Genomic DNA, 26,791 nt, shown 5'->3' with positions numbered 1-26,791 from the left:
TCAAGTCCAAAATTTCAAATATATTTTCACTTTATTTTATGAATGCCCATCAGATATATATCTTTGATGCTACAGCACACTAGTTGAATAAAAATCAACAACATAAAAACCCTCTTCATAAAAGATCCAAGAAGTGAAATCCCAAAGCCATAACCATTTACTCCGTGAGCATATCATCTTTGACAACCATATATAAATGACATCATGACAACAAATACAATGTACAATAATAAGTGTGCAATGGTACAAAATATACAAAAAGGAATGTGTATTTAATATACATTCAACAATATCCCATAAAAATCTTTGTTGGGAAAGTGAAGTGCCTTTTCAAGAACAACAAAAAATGTACATCACTTCAGTTAAGATGTCTGAAGTATCTCCCATCAAAAGAGTAAAGCCTGTGTTCTTTGACTGGAGATATAAAATAACTGAGCTGAATTTTCCCTAAAGAAAAAAAATCATCTAAACTTCATAAAATTTTTGTCCACACCTATAGTATAATAAAATATTTAGAGTGCAGAAAATTCAGTTCAATTTAAATTTTACTTAAAAGAGGGCCCTCTTTTATTGATAGATCTAGCTCAGTCATATAAAATCAAAAATCTATATTCCTTAGAGTAAAAAGACCATTTCTGCCCATGTGTCTTTTCTGCTTTTGATGCATTCCACAATTCACATAATTTTGCTATAATGGAAATATGAGTCTGACCAGAGGTCAATACAAGAATCATTCCTCATTTTCTCCTGTCTCTATACAAGTCTTGCATAATTTTACTCAAATATTTTTTGCCTAAGTTTCAGATTCCTTTGAGTTTGACCTCAATGGGAATTTCAGGAAATTTTTACAGTGGGTATTATGAAGATCACATGCTTATAATGTGGCTGATTTTATGAAAAAGTCCATCTAACCACCAGTTTTCAAGGCACCATTTTGTGCCCTTCTTCCAAAGCAGGTACTTGCATTGACAGCAGAAAGCATTTAGATGCTGAGCTGTGCAAGTACATAACCCATGCTCAGCTCTGCTGGGCATCCATCCTTGTTCTTTGCATGGGTCCAGGAATAGAGATGGCTGAGTATTTCTAATAAGCCTCCCAACTGACAAAGCCAACCCCTGATTTCCAGAAGTAGAGATTCTTGCTCTACCTCCAGAGTTCTGGTTCTGTTGGTTTGCAACCCAGGGAAAGGTGACATATTGGCAGCCCAAGGGAAGGTGCTGAAACTGCCAACGACCTCTCTTGAAAGGACAAGCTTCCACAGAGAGGGACAAGTGCAACTTGCACTGTAGGTATCACTTTCCTTCTCTTTATAGAGTTTGAGCCTGCTACTGCCTATAAACTCATGGGCCCAGACCTACGATTCATACAACAGCAGTTAACACATTTAAACTGAATAGCACCAGCTTTTATCCCAGCCCTGATGGCCATGACTTAGGCATCAGAACGGGTTCAACTTGCAGGTGCAACACCATGCCTCTTGCATTAGAAGCCAACACAGACCATCCAGCCCTTCAAAGCACTAAAATCAAAAGTATTTTCCAAAGATCAAAACTCACCTGAGGCTCATTTCGAGTACCATTCACAATTCTGATTTTAAGAGAGACTCAGTTATCCTACTAAAGGACAATACGCAACTTTTGCAGGAGGTTTCAGGCCTCTCTGAAAATCATTTCTTATGAATAAGTGTAGAAGGAGTGATAGGAAATGAAAGGTACCTATAAATCATATGGCATGCCTGAGCGATGCCCAGGTGAATCCAAAAAATTCATGTTATTTGCAGTATGTATATCTCTTCCTGAGTTGAATTTCATTCCCAGTATGGAATCCAAGTGTCTGCTTTCTTTTTTGGCAAGGTACTCAATCACATGGTAAGGCAATCCAATTTTCTGGTTTGCTCCCTGTCTTCTTTCCTCCTAAATGGCCAAGCATTTCTCACCAAGATCACCACTACAATGTGTGCCAGAATATGTTTAAAATATGGTCCTGTAAAAATAGAAATTAGGTTTGTTTCTTTGAAGGCAGCATTAATTCTTCATATATTCTGGGCTCTTGAAGATTTCAGCTGAACAGATTCAAAATGATCTTCCTTCTCCTGCAATGGAACAGACAGGTTCCCATCAACTGGGATTCCTCAAATTCACTCCAACAGTTACTACAGTCACTTCTTCTGTTAATATCTCCAGAGCAGCCTTTGCCAAAGACTTCCCTTTATTTCTACCACAGTCATTAAGTGCACAGTTTGACCCTTTATTATTTAATAACACTATTAATTCTGTAAAAAATTGCAAAATCAATAAAATTATGCCATATATATTGTTCATGGTACTTACTGTAGAGGGTACAGGGCAAGTTTGCATTTCATTGTCATAGTATAGGACAGGTAGTCAGAGCTGGGGAATTGCAAGGTAATCATATCTATGGTTATTATTACTTATTAATGTGTTTCCTACAACAAATAAAATGTTTGGACCAAAGTCTCTGAATGTGAACACCACTGCCTCACTCCCGGATTCCCGTCCCAGCTCCTCCCCTGGGAGACCCACAGGACAAAAAGAGTCTACAAATCCTCTGCCATCTTAAAAATCAGGGCTGAAGGGTTGAGTTTTCTTTCTGTTTCTATTTGCTGGGTGACAGACTAGGCCATCTGGCTGGCAGGCATCAGGGTGAGAAGTGTGGATGTACGTGTTACTCTGTATGTATGAACAACCCAATGGTCCGTGCAGAAGCAATGAATGAAGGATATATAAAACTACTAAATAAATAAAACTACTCACTAGAAAATGCTGGTTCTTGCTTCATGTACCTACCTTTTACACTTGCTGATGTACACAAACAGTTTGGAAACTATGTTAAACTAACGTCATGATCTGATCTTTAAAGCCATCTCACTCAGATCAGGACAGCCTAGTGCAGATGTGAGAGAGAGCAGGGGACAAAACTGTCCTACGCGAGCCTACTGCAGAGTATATATTTCTTGTTCTGATGGACCTGGTATTATGCTGGAGACAACAGATGGAACTAGAACAGCCTCCAGTCTGAAGCAGTTTCATAATTCTTTAACTTCTATATTCTCATTAAAAATAACAGTCATTTCTTTCCGTATTACAGGCCTAGCCCTGAATTCCTTGGGTACTCAAAACCACTAATAACTTCATGAGATGTTTTGCTTCATAGAAATGCCATTGCCTGAAGCTTGAACATATAGTTAGGGTACCTCAGATTTTTCTTTATCTCTCAGTTTACATTTCTCCTCTTTTTCTCCCCTGTTTTCCTCCATATATTTTTTCCATATTTTACATGCATATGCAGCAGGAGATGAATTTCTTCTTCTTTTGCATAAATGAAAACTGATGTCTATAACATTTGTTTTGGAGAAATATACATTAAATTCCAGTTATCTGCAGGGATACAGGACACAGATTTCAGTAAGCTAATGAGGTACTGGAAGCTCAGTTTGCCAGCTATGATTATCTAGCTGGAAAAAAGGAACCAGCTTAGAAATATCTGACAGGCTTGTTTAAAAAGGAGAGAATACTCAGGGAGCCTCCTACAATGGATATAGGAACTTTAAAAAACTCTTTTTGAGTCCAAATAGGCATTCAAGTGGTCTGAATACTAAAGTACTAAAGCTTACTTTAAAGAGTCAAAAAAACCCCACTTCTCCCATGCTCTCGTCTCTATACTTCTAATCAGGAAGGAGCCAGTGGTTGATGCTGCAAATGGAGTCAGCAAAGCTTTTACACTTATCAGGCGTACAGCAAAACATAACCCTCACCAGCAGCACTGGTCATTACGCTCAGCCACAGCCAGCCAAGCCATTTCGCGGACAAAAAAAACATCATCAGTATTTCAAAGTCAGTCCCCACAGGATTCAAAATGGAATCAACCTCCATTTTCGCAACACCACTACAAAATTTGATGTGATTTGATTTTATTTACATTTTCAATATTCTTAATATTGAATTAAGAATTAATATTGAATTTCTGCCCCTTTCCACAAGGAACAATATTGATTTTGCAAGACAAATGGTCAGGCTGGGGTCAAGGGGAAGTTCCGCATATTAGCTGTGTAATGGTAACTTCTCCTAGGAGGGAGATCTAGGGAGCAGGTAGCATGGAAAGAGGACAGCAGTCCAATAAAAAAAGTAAAAGAACAAAGAGAGGAGAAAAATAAGGGAAAAGAAAGGAGGTACACAGGTTTTAATTATATTGCACTCAATCACAGAAAGGAAAAAAAATGAATACAAGAAAAAAAATCTCAAAATTCAACATTCTGAAATATTATTTGGACAAGAAACAAGAGAGTGACTTTTTAAAATAAATTTGTATTGTGATCTTTTAAGAAACCTTCCTATTTTGAAACAACCTACTTCAGCAAAACTGTTTGAAAGGGAAAATGTCATCCACCTTTATCCTGATCGTAATAGATGCCCCAGCTGGACTCCCTTAAAGACAACATTACCATTCCCATAGACTTCAAGGCATTTGGAATAAAGACCAAAGTGCTTGCAGGATCTACCATGATGATCTTCTGTTGCTCCTCTCAGAAACGTTCAAAGAACACCAAAGACCTTCATGCCATGAATTCAGACACGCAACAACCCACATCACATGTGCTGCAGAAAAAAATGCTTTTTGCTGTTGCTTCCCACTGAAATGGAGGAGGTTGCTGTATTGAGTAACAGGCTGTGACTGATGCCTCCTCTTCAACTGAATCTTGTAGTGCTCAAAATTATGGTTCTCAGGTTAGCCATGAAGCCAGCCCAGGTGAGCTGCAAGCAGCTGGCTGGTGGCTATATTCCCAATGTTAATTTTCTATATCTATAATAGCTGTGTTTGCCTCAGCAATGGAGGTGTCTGATAGGAATCCAGGCAGAGAGGTTCCTCCCGCTATGAACTGCTCTTTTTAGGTATCACCCATACAATACAGAATGCTAGTGAAATCTCTTTGCAGAAGAGGAAGCATTTACTCGATATCCTGAAACATTTCTTACCATTATCCACATTGTGGATTTCAGCAGATTGACTACGGGCTGGGTGAAGTGTGCGTGGGAGGCTGCACAAAGCACCGTCCAAATTAGCATCACAGCCTCATCACGTCCAGTAATAAATAAAGATAATAATTATTTTTAGTATTAATAGTAGTAATTACTACTCACCTTCGTTGCCAAGGACTTGAGCTTCCCCAGCAGTGACTGCTTATTTGAATATACTATTTCTTCTTCATTATCTTCTCCTTCCATTATAGCACAGCTGTCAGCAGCTGGCAGCTCACACTCTTTTGAGTTCGTTGTCATCACTAATTTGGAATATTTATACTCCAGTCTGAAGATATAAAGACACACAGGCACAAATTTTTTTACAAATGTCCCATATTCAAGGTTTTTGTAATTTAGATTATCTGCAGTCCTTCTACATAGTTACTTCTGAGGTATTTATTGGAAATTAGATACTTTTCAATCATTAAAAACATGTAACCAAAATAGTATTAACAATACATTGAGCTCCTGCTCTCTTAGATTAGGCCTCTATCCTTATAAAAGATCCGTGTTTTCCCAAAAGACCACGGGTAGGTCAAGAGGATTTCCTGCATGAAGAAGTGCGACCTGTGTGCTGGTTGGGGCAATCGCAGGTCTGACTTCAGCCTGTTATCAGAACCTGCACTACACTCCTATCCAAGGAGGCTACGGGGGAGAGGAGACATGTGTAACAGTGTGTGGTAGGAGGCAGCAAGAGGTGGGGACCATGATACTGGAGTCTAGATTTGGTGAAGCTGGATGTGCTATGGGGTGATGAAATCCCATGGAGATGGAATCACGTTTTGAAAGTTTATGGCATGAGATGTGGGAAGCAGAGGACAATGGGTATGGGGAACAGTCAGTATGTTCAGTCTAAGAAGCAGGGATCTTCTGGGTGTGTACCTGACATGTCCCACCAAAATAGACCTAAGCAATATACAGTCAAGAACCTTATTTTAATCCAGCTGAAAGGGACTAATTAGACTGAAGAGGTATCCTTTTGGTCTTCAGACCTTGAGAAAGCCCTGTTGCTTCAGGACCTAAGGTCAACTTCAAACTCTCGGGGGTTAAAAAGACAGTTCCTGTTGGGAAATTATGCCACAACAAATTACTGTGGGTTTTCTATACTTTCCTCACTAGCATTTTCAATAGCCACTGTTGGCAGAAGAAATCTCAACGTGGTGGATTAACGGACTGATCCAACATGGTATTTCTCATCAACATTGTCATAAGGTAAGATCCATCAAATGTCTTTCTGTTCACTACGTCAAACTTTTAGCTTGCTTTTATATGGAACACAAGTTGCAGTACTTACTTCTGGTTCTTCTTCCAAAAATAGCAGGTCAAGGCTATGAGTAGAACAGCTGTGAAAGCACCAACACCAGCTCCAACTTTTAGCCAAAAATCCACTGTTTCACAAGTGCTGGTCCTTTTTTCTGGCAAGGGAACCCCTTTAATGCAATGCTTTGGTTCATTCCATACATACAAGGTTTCCTTTCAAACGGAAAACAAATACCAAAAAGTCAACTGCTTGTAGAAAAAGAGAAGAACTATTCAGAGTTGAAGAAAACAAGCTGTTTTGAGGTAGAAAGGTTAGACATCTTTTCAGTGAAAGGAAACCAAACCATGTACTTCAGGTTTTCAGACTCTAGGTGGAGTGATATTGTCTACTCAACTGTCCCCTTGATTGTGCCTGCAGGTTCAGATGTGGCAAAAGGATTTCCTCTTCTGTATTGCTCTTCACCTGGCACAATATGGGTTGGACAGCGATTGTGAATGTGTTGTGCCTGCATTGGAGCTGTTGATCAACAGGACAGTTCTGAACCTGTGAAAGGACTTCCTACTGTTTGACTAGAGAAGGCAGCAGTGAAAAAATTGCAAGCAAGGAAGGATGAATTTCTGAACTGAAATTCTGAATCCTTTCCTAGCCTGGCCCTGATTATGGCTGTTAAAAGACTGAAGTCCTTTGGGCACTCCATCCTTCACAAATAACTTGCCTGCATGTATGAATGCATACAGAGTTCACATCCCTACCCACATAGCCGCTCAGCACAAGCCAGCTCTCCTCCAGGAACCACGCTGCCATTGGCACAAATATCCCTGAGTCTCAACACAGCACCTCACTAATAAGACTTGCACCCAGCCAGCTCAGAGCCTGGACTCAGATTTCCCAACTTTACCTTCACTTACATATCGATTTGCACACCAAATTTCAACAGAGTCCAAGTTATACCCAAATGAACCCATCTGACTCGGAAACATGTGTCCTTTACCTGAAATCCTTTTTTGCAGGCTCCCTCAATCTCATGGTAGTCTTGCTCCGTGCAGAGAGGGCAAGCTTCTGCACTTTCCCATACAAAGTAGAAAGTGCATCCATCGCAGGTGCCCGCAGGGCATAAGCTAGGAGGAGAGCAAAGCTTAGTTATCACTTACGAAACACTCTGGGGTTTGCATCCTCACTCCACATTCTGCTGCTGAAGATCGGTAAGGGTAAGTACAACAAATGGGTAAACATCCATCAAGTCAGCAGATGGAAAAATCTGGGGAAAGAATTTTTCCCAGTTTGCAAAATGATTTCTCAAGTGAAAACAGATGTTGGGCTGCCAAAGGTCTAAAATAACAGTTCAGTTCCTGGCAGTGAGTGCTACTCACGCACCTACGGTGAAAAGAAAAGAAAGAAGCAAGCCTTGGAGATCAGCAGAACTACTCCAGCATTTCACCAGCACGGGCTAGCCCAGCATGCACCTCTATCGCTGTTCTCCTGCACTGGGTGACTGTTCCACATGAATGCTGCTATCTGGTTCCTGCTGTTGTTCTAATGATGTCTGGGTGATTTCGTCCATATGGAATGGACTTGTCCTGTCATGGTTAATTACTAGAAGGATGTTCACCAGTTAATGAAGAGATAACAGCTTCTCTTAGTCTAAGAAAGACTAATGACCTTATTTTGTATTCAGCCCGCAGAAGAAAGTTGTACTGGCAATGGCAGGACATTCACGCAGCTTTTGTTATTGACAATTACATCAGGTCTAACAGCAGCAGTGGCCAAAAGTCCATGCAAGAAGCTAGATCATGTAAATGCGAAATACATCCATACAGAAAAATGGATTATTTTTTTTTCTCTATCATCTGAAGGATTGAAAAATCCACAGCCCTAAAAGCCCATTCTGGCTTATCCTGATTTGAGTAACTGACAACTGTCCTCTCTGGATTATGCAACATTTTTTCAATGTACATGGCAAGAGCATTGACAGACCTTTCTCCTCAACCTCTTTCATCTTATACTGTAACTTCATTTGATACTAAACACCATGTCTGGAGGATAAAGGAGTTACATGCAGTATTATTTGACGTGTATCAGATACCTCACTGTTTGAAAATACCGGTCGGACTGCTGACCTAATCAAAGGGGACTAGGAAGGGAGAAGTCAACAAGAACTGAGACAAGGTACATCATGTCAGCTGTGTGCCATTTCTGCCCATGCTCACGCTTTTAAAAGCAAGGTAGGTTACTCCTCCCTCACTACTAGTGAGTTGTCACAGCTCACATCGTGTTTAACCTACAACACTAGAAGGACTCCTAGAGGATTTTCACATGGCAGCTGATAGATAGTGGCTTGTTGCCCAGCATGATTTGTAGTGTGTCAGGTCCCTAAGAAACTGGGGTAAGCATCTCCAAAGGTGTTCAAACATCAATCACTCATCCATCACCTGTGAAGTAGATGCCTCTTTGCCTTCATTCAGGTGAGCATGGCTCACCTGTCCCAAGAGGGACAGGGATCAAAGGAGGATCCCACACTTCTCACACTGTTAGCTTTTTGGAAGAGGACTTAACTTTTGGGAAGGAGGATGAGTGAAAGGGCTATCAGCAGATTTATAGTAACTTTTATAGTTACTATAGATATTTATAGACTAAGATGGGCCTTGACGGCCAAAGAGGAGGGTTATCAGAGTTGAGGGGAACTTCTGAATAATCACAGGGTGTTGCTAAAGAGTAATAGAATTAACTCTTTTACTGTTTTTTCTCTGCAACTTTTCAGGTGCAGGCATAAACAGGACTTTGGAAAAAAGAGGCCTTTTCGATTCACTTGAATCAGATTGAAGGGCAAAAAAGGTCAGGCAAATTAAACACAACTAGTACAAGGGTTGCATGATACAAACTGGAGTGATGAGACACATACATAAATAAATACATATAGAACTTGAACTAGACAGAATCAGGGCTCACGGAAGCATTGCAATAGCAGATTTCATAGTCCCTAGGACAGGCTGCTGTTTTTCAAAAAAATCACTTTGTCCACAGCAACTGCTATAGATCAAGGAAGAAAAACTACCTCTCAAAGCCCCGACTAGGCAGTTCTAATCAGGAGGCCAAAGATCAAATTAAGGAACTGAAATGAGGGAGAAGTGGAGACAAGAAAACATCACTATATTTTCTTTTGGCTTTAAGCTTGGAACAACCTGCCTGAGCTCTAACTTCTCTCACCACACAGCCTAAATACAGAGCAGTTGGTCTGCTGGGAGGTGATGGACACAAATGCCATTCACCTAGGAGAAACGAGTGAGACCTCCTGGGTGGCTGATGAGGGAGACAGCACTCCTCATTGCTGTTAAGTATAAAATTACTAATGAGTTTTGTAAAGATTACCTGAGGAGAAAAGGCTTTTTGACATTACTAGGATACAAATACTTAAATACCTGGGCACAGAAAGCTCTCCTTGGTCTGGTTTGTTGGGGTTGCACCTCATTGTCACAACAGTTGCACGGCCATTTTCACAGGAGGTTGTCACTGTTGAAGACCTAATATCAAGCAAGAGGAGAAATGTAACACCTTTTCACTACAGTAAATACATGTTGCTCTTTAATAGGTCTCCATCCATTCATGCAACTGGAATACTAAAGAAATACGCTTTACCACAGTGCTTTTGTCTTTTTCAGCTGGAAGAAAAAAAGTAGCAACAGAAGCAGGGTAGGTTTCACCATTTCATTTAAATCTCGAAGTGCTGCAAGATGGCACTCAGGGAACTGCTCTGTTTTTCTAACTAGTTTGAATTCTGCTGAGTCAAGGAATAAACTTGCCCATAAAACAGAAAAGAACAATTTAAAAAGAGAATTGCGGGTGCTGTGGTTGGTGTGCTACTCTGCAGGAGAGTTTTTGACGGCTCTCTCCTCGCCTAGTAATGAGAGAACCACACTGTCCTGAAATAGCACAAGGCAAAGGGGATTAAAAAAATGGACCTTATTCCAACATGATAGACATTGTAATCCAAGTTCATAATATACTCAAAGTAGGGTCACTTGTGTGGGATTCAGTCTGCAGAATCAGACACATAATTTAAGCATTCACATATGCATAAAATGTTTATATCCAAAGTGCTACAGCCAATTAAGATCTATCACTAAAGCCAACACAATCTAGAGAGCCAATCAGTAGAATAAATATAGGTATGTGCCTTAAGATAAGCTGAATAGCCCTAAGGGCTCCACAGTCCAAGCTTAGAAACCCAGTTCACATGAAGACACCAGCATGTAGACATCTTAATTGAGGTGATCTTTGAGCTAATTGTTACCCAAGCTGAGGCATTCTTTTTATGGAGGAAACTGAAGAATAGGAAAGGCACACTAGTAACCGTGCAGGTTAGAACAATTATATTTAACCTCGGTTAGTCTGGGTTTGTAACATCAAAGTAAATACAAATGAATGTGAAAGAAAATATGCAATGGGAAGTGGACATATCAAAGCCATATATGAGAAATTATGGAAAGGAACATGACACTGGAAGTGGCACCTGGATGAATCAAAGCTCTGGTATCACTCTCTACAGATCAAGTGTAATTTACATTTGAGTAAACAGTGTTTGCTGATTTCAAAAGATGTTCTTCAACATGCCAATCAATATCAGCCAGATACTGATTAAAGTGATAAAGATTAAAGGTAGATTAACGATCTCCCCTCAAAGTTTTAGTTTCCTTTAAACAAATGAAGAAATTTGACGTACCAATAAACAGAATTTTTTACCTACTTGTAAAAGAAATGCACATCGGGTATTTTGCTTGGAGAGGGAGGAAACACGTCTGCCTTGATGCTGATATTTTCCAGCATTGTTTCAACAGTAGCTCCTAAAATTTGAGAAGGGGGGAGAAAAAAAAAAATCCACAAACAAGCTAAGAATCAATTTCTGAGGCATTCACATATAACATTTTCTCAGTCTGAAAGGTATGGGTCTCACTTAGTAGCATTTAATGACATTAGCATACATTACACACTTTCTTCTATTCTAACTAAACTTTGCAGATTCATATGTTCCTCATACATTCTGATTTCCTTACATAGACATAACAAAGCAAAAAATTAATAAAACAACACCAGTGTAAATAAGTTTTACTCTTTTGTATGAATTTAAAGCAACCATGGGATATTACAGAATGATAAAATAATTTAGGTTGGGAAAGGACTGCTGAAGATACCTGATCCAAACAACTGCTCAAAGCATATGCCTTGAATGTATAACTCTCACACATCATAACCATGTAACACCCTGAGCAATCTGCAGTACTGTGGGAGAAAAACTGAAAGATGCAAGATTCAGAAGGATTATGGAGTCTTAGGCAAGCCTTGACGGCACATTTTGGAACAAATGACAGGCTGGTATGTGGAACAACACAGGTTACACAGGTCTGCATGGATTTTGGAGAAGAGCTGAAAAAGAGGAAAATTCAAGTAACCAAAGTTCTTAGAGATCCTTCCAACCCCACGAATCAAAGACGACAGAAGATATTGGTGCTGCACTGCAACATTTCAGAAGAAGAGGGAGCTGTACAAATGGGACAGGCTGCATCCTTCCAGTGAGGTGAAAAATTGCTAGAACAAGAAAAAGTGGTAGCAGCCAGCAACTGGTGGGAAGATGGGTAAGACTGAAGAAAAGAAGTTTTCCACTTGTTCTTGCAACAGTTCAGACAGCCTAACTGAATTCTTAGGACTTTGACTTGACTTTGGCTTGACTGGTATTACATTTGGGAGGACGATTCACACTGCTGGAAAATCCATGTCTGGTTATAACCCTTTTAGGTAAATATAGTAGATAATGAAGCTGACAGTTTGCACTAGACAATACTACCTGGTGTAGGACAAGTCAGAGCCAGGGATTGTGAAAGCACATGGATCACTGTGCTCAGTAACACTGCTCAGGAGGGCTTGCAGGTGAGGGATAACTACAGAGCATCACGTCAACAGAGAGAACAAAATGAGCTGTGCTGCAGCAACCATCAGGAGCACGTGCAGAAAGATGTCAGATTATTTTGGAGGGGCCTCCATTCTGAGAACATATGCTGACATCAGCAAAGATGATGCATTCCTTTCATCGAAGACATTGCATCGAACACAGGGTAACTTAAATTTGGATTGCTACACAACGGACAGAGATTAGTTACTCACTAGACTGGAAGATGATAGCTCCTAGGGACCTTATTATATTCAACAGAGGTGATGAGAGAATATTCCCATCCAATATGCAGTACAGTAGACATGGTATCTCAAAGTGCAGTTTCTCAAAAATAAGAACACTAGAAGCAAAATGAAGGGGGGGGGGGGGGAAATGTCATTCTTCAGAGGATATTAATTATATGGCTAAAAAGCCACAATGACTCTTGCAAGAATGACAATAGCTTTGACTAAGACTCCACTTTGGATCAGAACAGTGGTAAAAAAGCAGTTAAAATAAAAACATTGCTTAATGTTTTTATTTGTCTTTATGTCGAATAAATGTCAAATTTGTCAATGTCAGATAAAAACAAGCTTAATGGATGGAGAATAGAGAATCAAATACAATCAAAAGTTATGAGTTACAGAAAAATGATAATGGATGCTAAAGACTTCAGGGAAAAGCCTGTGTTTGGCAGCACTGGAAAAAGTATAAGTTTGGAGCTTTTTTAGAAAAACTAGAAATAAACGTACATCTTATGGATAGGAAAGGCAAACTTCAACCATTTTAAAATGTAACAATTGTGATAAATAAAAGGTAGCAGAAGAGCTTGGTATCTTTTCTCTGTATTAGGAAAAAATCAGGACTATCTCCTTGCTTTCCAAGACAATGACTGAACACCTCATTCCTTCAGCAGCTGGAGAGGATATTGGCATCTACTTGGCATGCGTGCTTATAAACTAGCAAACACATGCCTAAGAGTGACCTTTAAAGAGCTTTTAATAATAGCGAAATGTCAAAAGAGTGATGGAGAGGGGATATGGTGAGCCAAACAACAATGTGGCTGACATGATGAGGCAAAATAACAGGTAAGTGGAAGATGGGTTTCAGTTAATGATTAGATACATAATGAGTGACAGTCAACATGAATTTGTGGAGAACAGCTATTGTTGAACGAATCTGATTTCATTCCTTGAGTGCTGATGAATTTGGCTGCTAAAGAAAATTATGTAAATTTATCAACTATTTCACTAATTACCACATGAGATTCTAATTAAAAAGTTAGCAGTGTAATATCAATTAAGTGCACACTCTGGATTAAAAATTATTTAACTAGCTAATTATAAAATTATCTGGCCATGGGAAATTGTCATCAAATGTGGTATGTCTCCAGGCTTCCCTAGGCATTGATATTGGAGACCCAAAATGCAAGATTATCATCAGGGATCTGCAAGTAACTATATAATCACTGTTGACAAAATGTGTAGATGAGACAAAGATTAAGAGGAACAGGAATATGGAGCAACTTGGTTCACTTGGTAAGCTGGTCCCAATCAAAATAAACATATTCTAGTGCAGACAAGTGCAGCAAGGGATGAAGGCCAGACCTAAGAAAGAGATTTTTATTGCCATTATAGTGAATTGAATAGTGGAATACTATTCCATTCTGATGTCCATGCTTTAAGAAAATATAATAACAAGTTACAGAGGCTGCAGAAATAGCCTCAAAAATTATTCAGATGCTTGAGAGATATACATGACAGCAAGAGACTTAGAAGAACTTGGTCTACTTAGATTATCAGAAGAGCAGACTGGGGAGGGTGTGGTGATTCCTTACACAAAATATTTCTCCAAGGAGGAAAATGTGGGTGTGAAATGGAAAAAGAATAACAAGAAGCAAGAGCTGAAAACTGAAGCCAGGCAAATTCAAACAGGAAACAAGTCTGCTTTAAAACAAAATACAGAGGTGGTGTTTGACCAGTTGAAAAAAATACCAATGACTGTGGCAAAGCTTTTATTTCTGGCTGTCTTAAAAGTCCAGGTTGAATGCTCTTCCAAAGACGTGCTTTTGTCAAACATGAGTTTCTGGGCTCAATGCCAGGGAGAAAGTACAAACACTCAGTGCCTGTAATGGATAGGTGAGCAGACTAAATGACTTCATTGTCTAATCTGGCCTCAGACTCTGGGAACTTGTGAGCCAGAGCAATGTAAGACTTAGTGATATGCGTGGCCCCATGCTGCCCTAAGCCTCCTCCTTTCTCGCCTAATTATGTCCCAGCACCAGATTCTTCTTCTGGAATTGCCCGAGTGGGCACTTGGCATGGGCAGAAACTCTTGGACTAATGTGACTACTACAGTGATTGGTCTTGCCTTGCATGAGGTGGGTAGGAAACATGAAAGAAAACCAGTGCTTTTTAATTACATTCTCCAGATTTTTGTGCTGAAATTCTATGCACTATGGGACCCACCAGACCAAACACAGGGAAGAGTGAGTAATACTGGCATGGAAAACAAAGAATGGGAGCAGCCCTTAGTCTTCTCCTTCAGCCATCAGCTGAACTGAAAGAGCAGCAAAAGGCAATGGCATCTGCCCGGATCTGCTTCACAGCTCAGGAACAAAGTGGGACTGAATCTTGGGCTGCCCCTTCACTCTTCCCCCAGTGCAGCCCTGCTGAGCTGAAAAGGATTTACTCTGCAGCCCTAAATACATGAGAGTACATGCAAGATAACTATAAGCAGAAGACAAACCACGTACCTAAGAACCTGTCAGCAAGGCTGTTGGACTGCAGAGCCAGCGCTGTTCGGAAACCCTTGCTGTCTGATGGGATGATGGTGGACTGACAGACAAAAGCTCCCACAAAATTGGAAAAATCTTCTGATTCTGCAACCATGTCCTTCAGAGTAACATCGGTGATATTGTCAGTGCAAATAGCCATCTTCTTCCCCTGTGGACAATCAGGAAAAAATGAGGAAGCAGTTGGTTGTTGATAAGACACGAAAAAGTTTGGGAAAGGAGAGATTGCAAACTGAATGAGTTTCATTACCGCACCTTAGAAACAACTTGATGTTTCTATCATGAGAAGGACAAATTGCAACAACAAACTGTGCCATCATGAAAGTTCCGATTAAAGCCTTGTACAGACTCAGAAACACGATGTCACCTCTGGTACGTGTCTTATCAGAAACCTGTGCTACAAAGCACTCTTCTTTGTTTATCTTGACAGCACAGTGTTTACTAGCAGAGCATAATGAAATGGCTTGCAAAGGAAAACCATATTTCCCTTGCCTTTAAATAATATACTGTAGAATACCTCTTTATTTGAGATTTAATCCAGATAAAATATTTTCAAAGCATAAATACATGAAATCCCTAAACAGATATTTAGCGTTCAAGGCTGCATTAATGTCACATGTCAAGACCAGTGCTAGAATCTCAGAGCAACAGCAATGAAAGACAAATCACCAGACTCAGTTGTCCTGACAAAATGTCAAGCACTCACGACCTAATGATATGGTTGGTAGTACTGCAGTACCATTGTAGTAGTTTGGGAAAATGAAGACCAGATCCACAGGGGAGTAAGCGTATCTGTACCTTTGAGGATCTAGTTGTCAGCAGCTCTAATCCAGGTGGTACTTAAACACACATTTAAGCTTAAAAGTATGCGAAACACTGTAAAGAAAAGTGACCAATCATTTGCCTCAACTCATGCAGACTTCTTGGTACATGGAAAGAAACTTCAGAACTTTACAGGGCTGAACATTAATGTAAACTACATGCATTGGCTTTCATGGGACAATACACATCACTGGTACTGCTCCGAAACTTCAATTTATGTATGTGACACCATGCTCTGGTATAGTCCAAGCCCCAGACAGAAAAATCTTGACTCTGGGGCGGAGACTGTTTGCACTCATGGACTAAACACATATTTCCACCACTTTAAAAGGCTGCAATCAAAGTCAACAACGGGCATCTTGGCCACTGGCAGAGAGCAGGGTGACCAGGGGCTCTGCTGACAGCAACATCTCAGGCCAATTCACAAGGGTAACGTATGGAAAGAAGTTGGCAACTGAAAGACTCAGACTCTCCACTTGAGTTCCTTGGTGGCAGCACAAAAAGGTCAGGGTTGTGACCCAAGTGACTTGAAGGCACAAGAACTAAGAAAAGGTAGGGATGTGACAGGGTTTTTCTTCTGGGCGTTACTTATGCCTAAAACACTGTCATCTTTGCTCTGGAAAATCACTTGGCTGCTCAAAAGTCCTCTTGCACTGCTAAGCAACATCCAGAGGAAAGCGTTTGCAGTGTCGGTGACAGCTCAGCTGTAGGCGAGTCCTCGTCCTGTCCCAGTGTGATGCCACAGACCATCAACATGGGCAGCAAATTGGTTAATCCCCACGACCCTCAACACCAGCTGAGCTCACCTCATTCCCACACAGGCTGATGTTAAAGAAGTGGAAGAACTTGGTCCCTCGGGAGGTGAAGCTGGGTCCGCTCATCAACGAGCCCACCTGGCTGAGGTTGCTAAAATCGTAATTCAGGCTCTGATTATCCTTGATGTACGACACCAGGCAGTCACTGAAGCAGGCAGAGTGGTCCTTCAGAAAAGGAGAGGCATCCATTAAAGAGCAGTTATAGACCACCAGCAAACCATTCACCTGGGAGTTAAAGCAAGCAGGTGCACGCAGGACTGCTTTCCTTGTTAAGGATGGAGGGGAACTTTGTCCTATTCCTGTAATTCACCTTTCCCTTGGGAGAATTCCCATTCCTGTTTCAGTCCCTTGCATTCACATATCAGGACTTTAACATTCCCTAAGCCTGGCCTTTCTGCTGTCCGCTGCATTAGCCAAGAAAATGAGGAGTTTCTTGCTCTTTTTTGTTGTGGGTGCTTTTAGGATCCTAATGTCCCAGCTTAAAGCCCTGTAGACAGACCAGAACATGGCCTCAGTTACACCTGCATCTTGCAAAGGAAACACAAGAAACAGCTCAAGAAACAGGGACAGGATATGAACCCAGCTGAAGACAGGCAGAATACGAACAAATTGAGCAGTTCTTCACGTCCCTGTGCAGCTCCTTGCCAAAGGATGTTGCATATGATAAATGTTTATCTAGGCTTAAGGGCAATTTCACATAAGAGGAACTTGTTACAGGTTTCTAAAGGCACAGAAACATCATCCAGATGAGGTAGCACCTGAGTTTAAAACAGCAGGAGTCTGGGACAGTTTTAGGTGGAAGTAACATATATGCTTGCCCTGTTCTTACACTGTCCCCAGTACAGCTTCCTGAAATGAGCCTTTTTCTGAGCTGGTGTGGTCAATTTTATCTTCTCATTGCATACTTACAAACAGAAATTAGACTAGGGACATATTTTCAAGAGTGGGATCACTGGTTATAATTATACTCCAATGCTCACAAGGCACATACCTGTAGGAAAGCACTAAAACTGGCCCTTTGAGTGCTTATATCCCAATAAACCCTGTCTGCCCATCGTTCAGAGACACTTGGTGTCTGTACCTTGGTGCTCTTGCTGCCAGGCCCACATGGGATGCAGGCCTCCCTGCCGTAGACCTGGTGGATGGACAGGAAGGTGTTGACCGGACACTCCTTGCACTGGCTGGTCTCCTTCTCGATGTAGTGTCCCGCCGGGCAGGGCACGCAGGATGAGCCAGACTGTTCCGAGCCCAGCGCACAGGCCCGGCAAGAAGAGGCGACTCCATCCACTGCATTGGTCACCATGATGGAGTAGATCTTTGCCATGTCATTGATGAACTGTCTGCTCTGGAACAAGAGCCAAGGAAACCACCCTGGTGTCATCACGCCGTTGCATTTTGACACTAACCACAACTCTGTGCACCAATTCAGGGTTCAACTTATGCATGTGTCTGTCTTTCAACATGGATGGTTTATCCACAGCTGCCTCCCAAGGGCTGCTGTATGGGGACAGCCACTCACCCCTTACAAGAAGCCTGTGAGCTTCAATGGAAGGCAAGAGCTCTGGCGGTGAGTGTCCAAGGAAAGCTGTGTTGTAAAGCCCTATACCTAAAGAAGTACTTACATCTTGGCCCTCGTTTATTCTCTGAAAGGCCCAGGTGAATGTGAAGGAAGCATTTTTGGAAATGATGTGAGTGTAGGATTGTTTCTCTTTACTTCTTTCCCATGATTCCACCACATTGGTATTTTTTCGGTTAACATCCTATAAAATGGACATTTAAAGAAATTGTAAGTGTGGTCATAATATACTAAACACCACTGTTTTATAATATAGAGATTAATATATATAAAGGACTTTACAATTGCATTTAAAGTTTAATAAAGGAGAGCAAACATATTTATTCTGTTTTCCACCACTGGCAATTTTTTAATTGAGAATGGGTGTCTATTCCAAAAGATGCTCTATTTCACTCAGCATTTAAGTTCAAAGTCCTGTAGCAGGTTATAAATGTTAAGAAGACAGATTCAATACAGTGGTTCTTTCAGATTTGAAATTCTGTTTATGTATAAAACATGTGGGTACCAGAGCACAGACAGGGGAAGGCCAAAATTCAAAGAAAAATTGTAGTTTCTACCATCTTCAGATACCCACTTTGCTGGTGTCTCTAGTGAAACAGAGCTGAGGCCAACAATGCAGTGTCAAAGTTTACGTGAGAAAAACCTGTTCGGTCTAGGTTCATGTTTCTTATTCTCCATCAGCTGTAAATGTTCCAGTGAAAGATGATTTTCCTTTAAAACAGATGCCTTTAAATTATCACTAAAGGCAGATTCCTTTAAAGTACCACTAAACATAAAAAAGGACCAGCTTCCCTTTGCAACAGAAGGCATGAGGGAGCCATCGCAGACCCAGTTACCTTCCTCAGCTGATGGCCTTTCAATAAGCAGATGACAAAAGTAAAAAGTCCACAGCACTTGGCTTTCACATACAAATGTTTGCCTGCTGCCCTTCTGATCCTCCAGGTCATTCACAGGATCAAGACTAAATTTCCAAATTTTCCATTTCCCATCCCTCTGTCCCACATCTTGACTTGTGACTCTATTAAACTTCTGGAGGCTAACTCGACTGCACGAGAGACACTGAGAATTTTACCATATGGATTAACAGGGGAAAATTTGGCTCTTTGGTGTCCAGTGATTTCTTTTAAAATAAACAGATAACCAGGAATGGTTCACAACTCACATGGTGGAGGAATTTTGCTAGGTCATTCATTAAATCCTTGCTGCAAGGGCACCGCAGATATTAAACTAATGTCATACTTAATCTTAGTCATAATAAATCAAGTGCAACTAATCACACCTATGTAGAGGTATTAAAGTGACATGTGGAATACCAGGCTCAGTCCTCAGTCATGGAGAGAGAGGTCTCACTTACCGCCATAAAGTACAGCACACAATCTGCTGAACAGATGGTCTCAAAAATAAAAGTAATCCGTCCTAGTTCTGACCCAGTTGCTCCTGTCACCGATGTCGGAGGTCTGTTTAACAGAGAAGGAACAAAACATTTACAAGGTGCTCTCCAGACAGGCAGCAGTCAATCCTTCAAATTGCTTTTCGTACAGTGAGGAAACCATCAAAGTCCTGTCACATAAAACCTGCCCTTGCAGAACTGCGAGGCCAGGTTTGCACAGCAGCTCTGCACTGGGTATTGGGCACAGCGGGGTTATTTTTTAAGTGTCTAACTTCTTTATGGTACAGTTCCCTCCTTACAATCAACACCCAGATTTGACCATACTGGTAGGCACTTCAATGCCTTATATGCTTTAAGTGATTTACACCAGTTTAATTGCATCTACCCTGCACTGGTGGGAGATGCTTTCAGGAGTTTCACATAAACCAGAAGTATTCAGGGTGCTGTCCTGCAAAGTACTAAACGGTAAACTGGGACACGCCAAGCTTTTCCACGGATATGTTTCTTGCTTCTCCTTTATTTTAATTCTGTTTGCCCATACTGTAAAATAAAAATCAGGGCTTGCTCATTGGGTGTAAGAAGTCACGAACCCCTCAGCTGAGATACAGCAAAGGGAGGGTGAGGTTCATTTTGCCATCCCTTACCTGTCTTAATATTTGGCACCTGGTCCGAGCTAGGAGTCTAAGCTCACTCTTCTGACAAAGAGACACAAGCACCTCAAACAGCTCTTTCATCCTGTCTAAGGGTCCGGGAGAGGTGAGATGTCCTGTTCTCCTGCAGTGCCTGCATCTCTCCACTGGCTCCAGGGGCTGCCTGGAGCCACAGCACAAAGTAATGTGCGTTTCTGTAAAATACCTTCAGGGCAGGCACCAGTATCCTCTCCGTGGCAGGCTTAGCTGGTTACTTTGGGATAATTTAGAAACAAAGGGATAGGGATATCTTTTCTCAGCTTCCAGGCAGCCAACCGGCTGGCATCTCGGACTGAAGCAAACACTGCTAAAAACCAAGGTCTAGGAGAATCATCTGCTGCGATGGGCTGACTGGGGACACAGGAATAAAACCAGTTTCCTCTTGTCTCTCATTCATGACACCATTGCACTTCAGAAAGGAAAACTCGGTTCATTCCAGGGGTAATGTGAAATAGGTGTAAGAGACAGAGATAAATGAGAAATAGATGAAAAAAAATCCTGTTCCTTACTTAAATCCCGGGATGTGCAGGTTCAAGATAAGATAGTCATTGTCAGAGCCTCCTGCCCCACTCTGGATGTGATCACCAGCCACCTCCCAACCTTCACAGGACAAAAAAAGAAGAAAAAAAGGGATGGTTTCTGGGTCATATGGCAAAAAAATTTCTATGTTACCATACTTGTTTAAGCAATTCAGTACTTTAGTACATTGTAAAGATACCTGGTATAAACTATAGAGCAGTTAAATAATGCTTTTGAATGAAAAATTTTAGCAATTTTATGAACTGCTGATTTTATAAGCAAATGTCACCTTGAAATCAGCAAAGCAATTGAAATTCCCTGAACTGTGCCGTGCAGCTCAAGGGGGATGATCCGTCTGATCTCTTCCAGCCTTAAAACAGATGAATCAATGAATCTATGTGTTAAACGTTAAGCATATACTTCAGTGCCCCTCTGCTCAACACACATAATTCAAAGCCTGAGTTACACCAGCCTGACAGGGCAGATCAGGCTGAGGAAAATCTTTCAGAGAAGGCTGGAGGTGGCAGAAGTCCCAAACAGAATCATTTTCATCGGTGAGCTGTGACTGCTCTCTGCTGCAATCCTAGCACATGTGCAGAGACAAAGCTGTCAGTGCTAAATGAACAAAATCACAGACGTTAATTAAGTTTTCCAAAGGAATTATGTGTGACCTCCACGGGCATAGTTATCACAAAACATGAAAGGAGATAAACTAAAAAGAAGTCAAGCAGTTGTGTTTTTTTCAATGGGGATATTCAGATGCATCAAAGTCTATGTTGGGATAGGTCCTTGACTGAGGGGACTTCACATAGGCTTCAGCTGCTGCCCTCTTCCAGTATACAAGAGATTTTTTTATTTCTTCTTTATGATATTGTGACATTACTTCTTACAGGAAATTTCAAGCCTGGTGCAATTAAAGAAAAGAGGGGAAACTGTTGTGACTCAGGCAGCAAAGAGCATACTCATTTTGATGGGTGCTCCATTACAACAGTGATCAGTGCAGGAGAAAGACAGGCAGGCACATAAGAACACAGGGGGTTTGGCTCACCGTTCATCCCATCGCACTTCGAGTTGCCAACATTAAAGCAAGACGTCTTCATGTTGCCTGGCAGGATGTTCCACCACTTGTACTCAAACCCAAGGGCTGGTTCAGTCCCAGCAGGGCAGGCTTTGCACTCTACAGGGCAAGAGGGCAGGAAAAGGAAATCACACAGCCAAAGCACATTTCAAACATAGATATTACTTTTTTATTCTCTGGTGCAAGTAATGAGCAAAGAAATTAATTTCTTTCTTTATAATTAAATGGTCAAAGACTTATCAGGACCAAAGAGTGGAAACGAGACCAGCATTTTATAAACTGCCAATCATAACCTCGTGGTAAGTAATCCGCCACTGATTCCCCCAAGCCATACTTCGTTTTTAATGGCTTCAGCTGAAGGTTTGATCACACTGGTATACGTGAGTTCCCATAAAATGCTGTAGGTGACCACTCGGCCAATACATTTCAGAATCAACAAGCCAGAGCTTAGGGTAGACAATGTTGTCAGCGTACTCAGCTGACAGTGCTTAAAATGAGATTTTCACAGGGAAGAACTTGGCATGGACAGGAGAATGGGTGAGAGGGAATTACTGACTGCAAAAGTTCTGATTGCCTTCTCACAATCCTTAAAATCCTTAAAATAACCCTCAGGATGTTTATATCAGCTGAGAAATGCATCCAGAACACAGTGGGTGAACTTAGAGCAGCAATCCCTGATAAGAAAGGACTTCAGAGAGAAAACAGACATCCAACTCCCTCTCTCCAAAGTTATTTAATAAGTATTTTATGCAAAATGAACTCTGGCTTATGATGATGTGTCATTAAACTACGTCACATGCGAGCAGACAACTGCTTTTGAGGAAACAAGCAATTTTTTTGTGGACTCCTACCCTGTGTCCCATCGGAAAATGTGCCTGGTGGGCAAGGAGTACAGGAAGATGAGGCATTGTTGTAAAAGCCAGGATTGCAAGGTGGACAATCCTTCCTCTCTCCAGAAGGAGGTAGGGTCAGTGCATCGGGGACATCCTCTCTGCAGATCTTGGGTTCAATCCATTTGTACATGATCTGAGTCTGGAAGGAGAAGACACTGATTTCACATGGTGTGTTACGAAGCTTTAGGACTAGATGCACCAATCAAGATCCCCCTTTTAAATGAAATTAGGGTATTCCCAATGTTTTAGGCCAAAACCAGACCTTGCACATCCAGGACAATAAAGGGAAGGGCAGAGAAGGGAAACAGAAGTGATTGGGTTCACAGGCAATTCCAAGATATCAGACCTTAAGAGCAAAGCAAAAATGTGAAGCTTAAAACAATTACTACTGTTCTTTCTTATTTATCTAGTGAATTTTCCCATGAAAATGTTTCTGAGGAACATCAGATAAATAATTCTAACAACTGCATAAGCAATCTGTGCATTTTGACCATAGTAACCCAAAATATAACTTCTGTGTTATAAAGTCCCTTTATTGGGAAGGCACCTGTTAGCAGAGAACACTACAAATTTTGCAATTTTTCTCCATACTGGCCTGTTCTTTGAAAAGTCCTCAGTTTCTCTCCGGCCATTTTCACTTACTGAGCAAATACCAAAACCACACAGGAGCTCTCCCAAACCCTCTCCAGTGCCTCCACATTACATAAGGAGCAGTTTATGAAAACTAACATGAGTCAGTCCTTGGCATTACCATATACAATGGTATCGCCTCTCCATCATCACCTCTCTTTGAGGAGGCAAGTTTTCTGTCGTAAGGAAAAGGCTTAGGTGAGATGCATCACCCATGAACTTGGGTTTCAGATTTCATCTGACTTGGGGTCTATCCCTGAAAGGGTTTAAGATCTCAAGATGAAAATTAGCTGAGTTCCAGAGCTGAGAAACCCAACTGGCAAGACTTTAACGTAGCCACAGCTCCCGCTCTGGGTACTTCCACCCTTTAGTCCCAGCAGTGCAACCAGGGAACCTTGAGGCCAGAGTTTGGCAGGGGAGATTTCACCTTATGAATTTGATCCAGGGCCCTGAGCACATGCCCCTGCCATCCTGGGCGCTGAGCCGCTTGCGCTCACGGTTAGTTAGCCCTCTGATGAGACAGAGCTCTTCAAGAAGTACTGCTCATCTTTGTTTGAAAAAAAGCTGGAAGCAGGCTCAGGCCCCGGCTCCTGGGAGCTGCAATGAAGCTGAGGCTCTTGCCCTTTCTCCCTGCCTGTGCTGTGTTGCAGCCATGCCTGTTCCAGGTCATGTACCCTGGTTGACCCACATCCTGACTGACCCATGGACTCGATATCCCAGCTTGACCTTGGTCGTGCCTCATCGCTATGGACTTGTCTGGCAACCTTGGCCGAATCTGGCTGCTGACGCTGGGTCTGCTTTGCTGGCTTTGCTCAGGTACTCTGGGACTGCTCCTGCTGTCAGAGTGGCATCTGTCCCTTACGGATCAGCCTGTCCTTGCTGCTCCTGAACACTTTGAGGATTTTCTGGAGTATTGCTCCAGAAATGCTTCAGCAGCATCAGGATACGCAGCATTTAAGATAAAAAGACTCAGGAGCTGGCAAAGTACCTGTGTGGTTGCCCAGAGCCCGGACACACTGTACATGCTAAAGCAATCCTACTGCGTCCGAGCAGAGAGAAAAGGGTCAGAGAGTGCCCATAGCCACGCAGGTGAGGCTGGGGCTGACGCAATCAGCCTGGGATTTTTAAAGCAGTAGGTAGGTGAAAAGTCAATAGGAGTCAAGTGCCTAAATCTCCTGAGGCCCCTTCTACGCATTGAGTGGAGACGGCAGGAGGGAGACAACAATCTGATGTCCAGTGAAAAACCTGGCTGATTTTAGTAAGCCACGGATCAATAGGCCTTTAGGCTGGTGCTTTACAGCCACTGTTCACCTGAAGGTGGGCTGCAGAGTCAGGCCCTCTCATTGAGCTGCATCACGTGGAGAGATGGCTGGGGAGCGCGGCAAGCCTGGACCAATTTCCACAGATGCAGAGCACTAAATGGTGAAAGCAGTCCTGAAAACCCAGCCAGTAGCTGTGCATCTATGACACACATCGTTGTTGCAACTGGAAGATGAAGGGTGTCTGCAGAAAGCCCCACTTTGTATTCTGATGGTGGCCATCAGTGAAAGGAAAGGCCATTGAGGAGGCAGGAAGAAGGTCAACAGTAGGAACTTATTTAATGCCAGGGAGCCTTGAACTGCACAGAGCAGTGACAGGGTAATCCGCAGGAGGCTGCAATTAAAGCAGTACCTGGGGGTGTAGCAGTGAACACTGCTGCTAATTCCTCGAGTCATTGCAGGCAGTTCACGGAGCAAGAATCAGTGAGTCAAGACCAGGTTGTAGACCCTGCCAGCTCTGGGGCTAAACTCACTGATGCTTCGTATTAAAGCACAGGAACTCTCAGCTGCATTTTGGAACTGGCTGACCAGGAGAGTCCAAAATACTCCATCGTGCCAGCAAATATTAGGCCAGCAACCTACAGGTGCTGTGGATTTTGACTACTTGCCATCCCATCCGTATCTAAGAGTGCTGGGAAAGGGAAAAAAAGAGACAAAACAGGCCTGACCATGTGTCCTCACCTCTGTGGGCTCCATCTACCAGTAAATAGGAGTTTCTTCTCCAAATCCCACCAAAATCCCCTCTTGACTGCTGGGACAAAGGGCAGGAGAGCTCCAAAGCCAGGCTGCTCCACCAGCAGGTCCCTCTATGAGAGACCCAGTGGATCTAAGATCTGGGTGAAACAATCTACTGAGAGTCCAAGTGGTTTGAGGCATCCCATGAGGCAAGCACATTATTAACAGCTAAGCTCTGCTGCTGCACATGAATACTCCCAGGCTATGTATATACCATTATTTCAACAGATCACGGGCTCTTCTTTGATGCTAAAACTAAGGGATATGATACACACATCATACCTATGCAGCCAAACACTCTTCCACCTGAAGGTATGGTCGTGTCCAATGCTCCTGTGCCATGGTAGCACCTGAACCATGCCTGGGCATTGCTGGGACAGGGCAAGTTGTCACAAACCAAAAGTTTGCCAGGAAAGATTGCTAACAACTAAACAGTAGGGTTTATTCTGGGACAGTACTTCACCCTGTGCTCCAACCCTGTTTTTTATGAGCATGGGGGTAGCATCAGTGACCCAGTCATACTAATCACAAGCGCAAGGAGCTTAGCATTTCACAGTGACAGATCCCTTAAGCAGACCCATGACAGGCAGATTCTTACAAATGGATAAATGCTGGAGAGAAGGCAGCTAAAGGACAAGGCCAAAGCCTCAGAGATATTCAAAGCTGGAAACAAAATTGGGAAAGCAATTGGGAAAGAGATGCCTAGAAACCCTACCTTGTTTTCAAATCAAGAGATCACAGTAACCTCAATGAGCTTAAAAATAGTATCATGCTTTCTACTTACTTTTCCTTCCTTATCACATGGGGTATGGATCTGGAAAAAGTCTTTGTTTGTGCATGGAGGACGCTCTATACACGCACTGGATCCCTCATCTAAAAAGAAAGGATGAGGAACAGGATGTTAAGCTATCAAATGGTCCCTTGAAACAACCATAAGGAGCTTAAAATCTGGAGATTAAAGTGAGTCAGCAGAAAAATACTAAATGAGAATGAAAAAATCAAACTCTTAATGGAGTCTACATAAACCTTCTCTTGAAATGAAACAGGGGCACACGTAAATTACCAGCTTTGCTTGCACTGTCACACTCAAATTCATTGATTCAATATAACCAAAGTTTGGAGTCACCCAAACACTCACCCCACCCCTCCACCTTCAAGCAGTAATTTGTGTAGTTTGCCAAGCATGGAAATACGTTCTCACTTGATAAGGAACAAAAACACCCTAACCCATTAGAAACTTCCTTACAACACTGGCCCAATTTTTCCTCTCCCCAGATATTTTTTCAAAATTTCCATTCCCATCATAAGCAC

At 41.9% G+C, this 26,791-nt stretch overlaps 1 protein-coding gene across 1 annotated transcript in view; it reads right to left on the bottom strand.

Moving 5' to 3' along the window:
* Window positions 1-12: 12 nt before the first annotated feature.
* Window positions 13-26,791, bottom strand: part of ELAPOR2 (endosome-lysosome associated apoptosis and autophagy regulator family member 2) — a 53,052-nt gene continuing 26,273 nt past the window's right edge. The window contains exons 7-21 of the mRNA XM_030015198.2: window positions 26,265-26,353; window positions 22,755-22,935; window positions 21,874-22,002; window positions 20,816-20,906; window positions 19,582-19,684; window positions 18,274-18,411; window positions 17,733-17,996; window positions 16,643-16,816; window positions 14,976-15,165; window positions 11,042-11,138; window positions 9,717-9,818; window positions 7,292-7,418; window positions 6,334-6,512; window positions 5,160-5,325; window positions 13-2,092 (exon numbers count right to left, since the gene is read on the bottom strand). Of these exons, the coding sequence (XP_029871058.1) occupies window positions 2,033-2,092; window positions 5,160-5,325; window positions 6,334-6,512; window positions 7,292-7,418; window positions 9,717-9,818; window positions 11,042-11,138; window positions 14,976-15,165; window positions 16,643-16,816; window positions 17,733-17,996; window positions 18,274-18,411; window positions 19,582-19,684; window positions 20,816-20,906; window positions 21,874-22,002; window positions 22,755-22,935; window positions 26,265-26,353 (2,090 nt within the window). The 3' untranslated portion in view covers window positions 13-2,032. The remainder of the gene's footprint in view (window positions 2,093-5,159; window positions 5,326-6,333; window positions 6,513-7,291; window positions 7,419-9,716; window positions 9,819-11,041; window positions 11,139-14,975; window positions 15,166-16,642; window positions 16,817-17,732; window positions 17,997-18,273; window positions 18,412-19,581; window positions 19,685-20,815; window positions 20,907-21,873; window positions 22,003-22,754; window positions 22,936-26,264; window positions 26,354-26,791) is intronic.

Source organism: Aquila chrysaetos, chromosome 5 (assembly GCF_900496995.4).
Source record: "Aquila chrysaetos chrysaetos chromosome 5, bAquChr1.4, whole genome shotgun sequence".
Taxonomy (NCBI): domain Eukaryota; kingdom Metazoa; phylum Chordata; class Aves; order Accipitriformes; family Accipitridae; genus Aquila; species Aquila chrysaetos.
The sequence above is the reverse complement of the archived record's forward strand: the minus strand, read 5'-3'. Positions and strand labels throughout refer to the sequence as shown.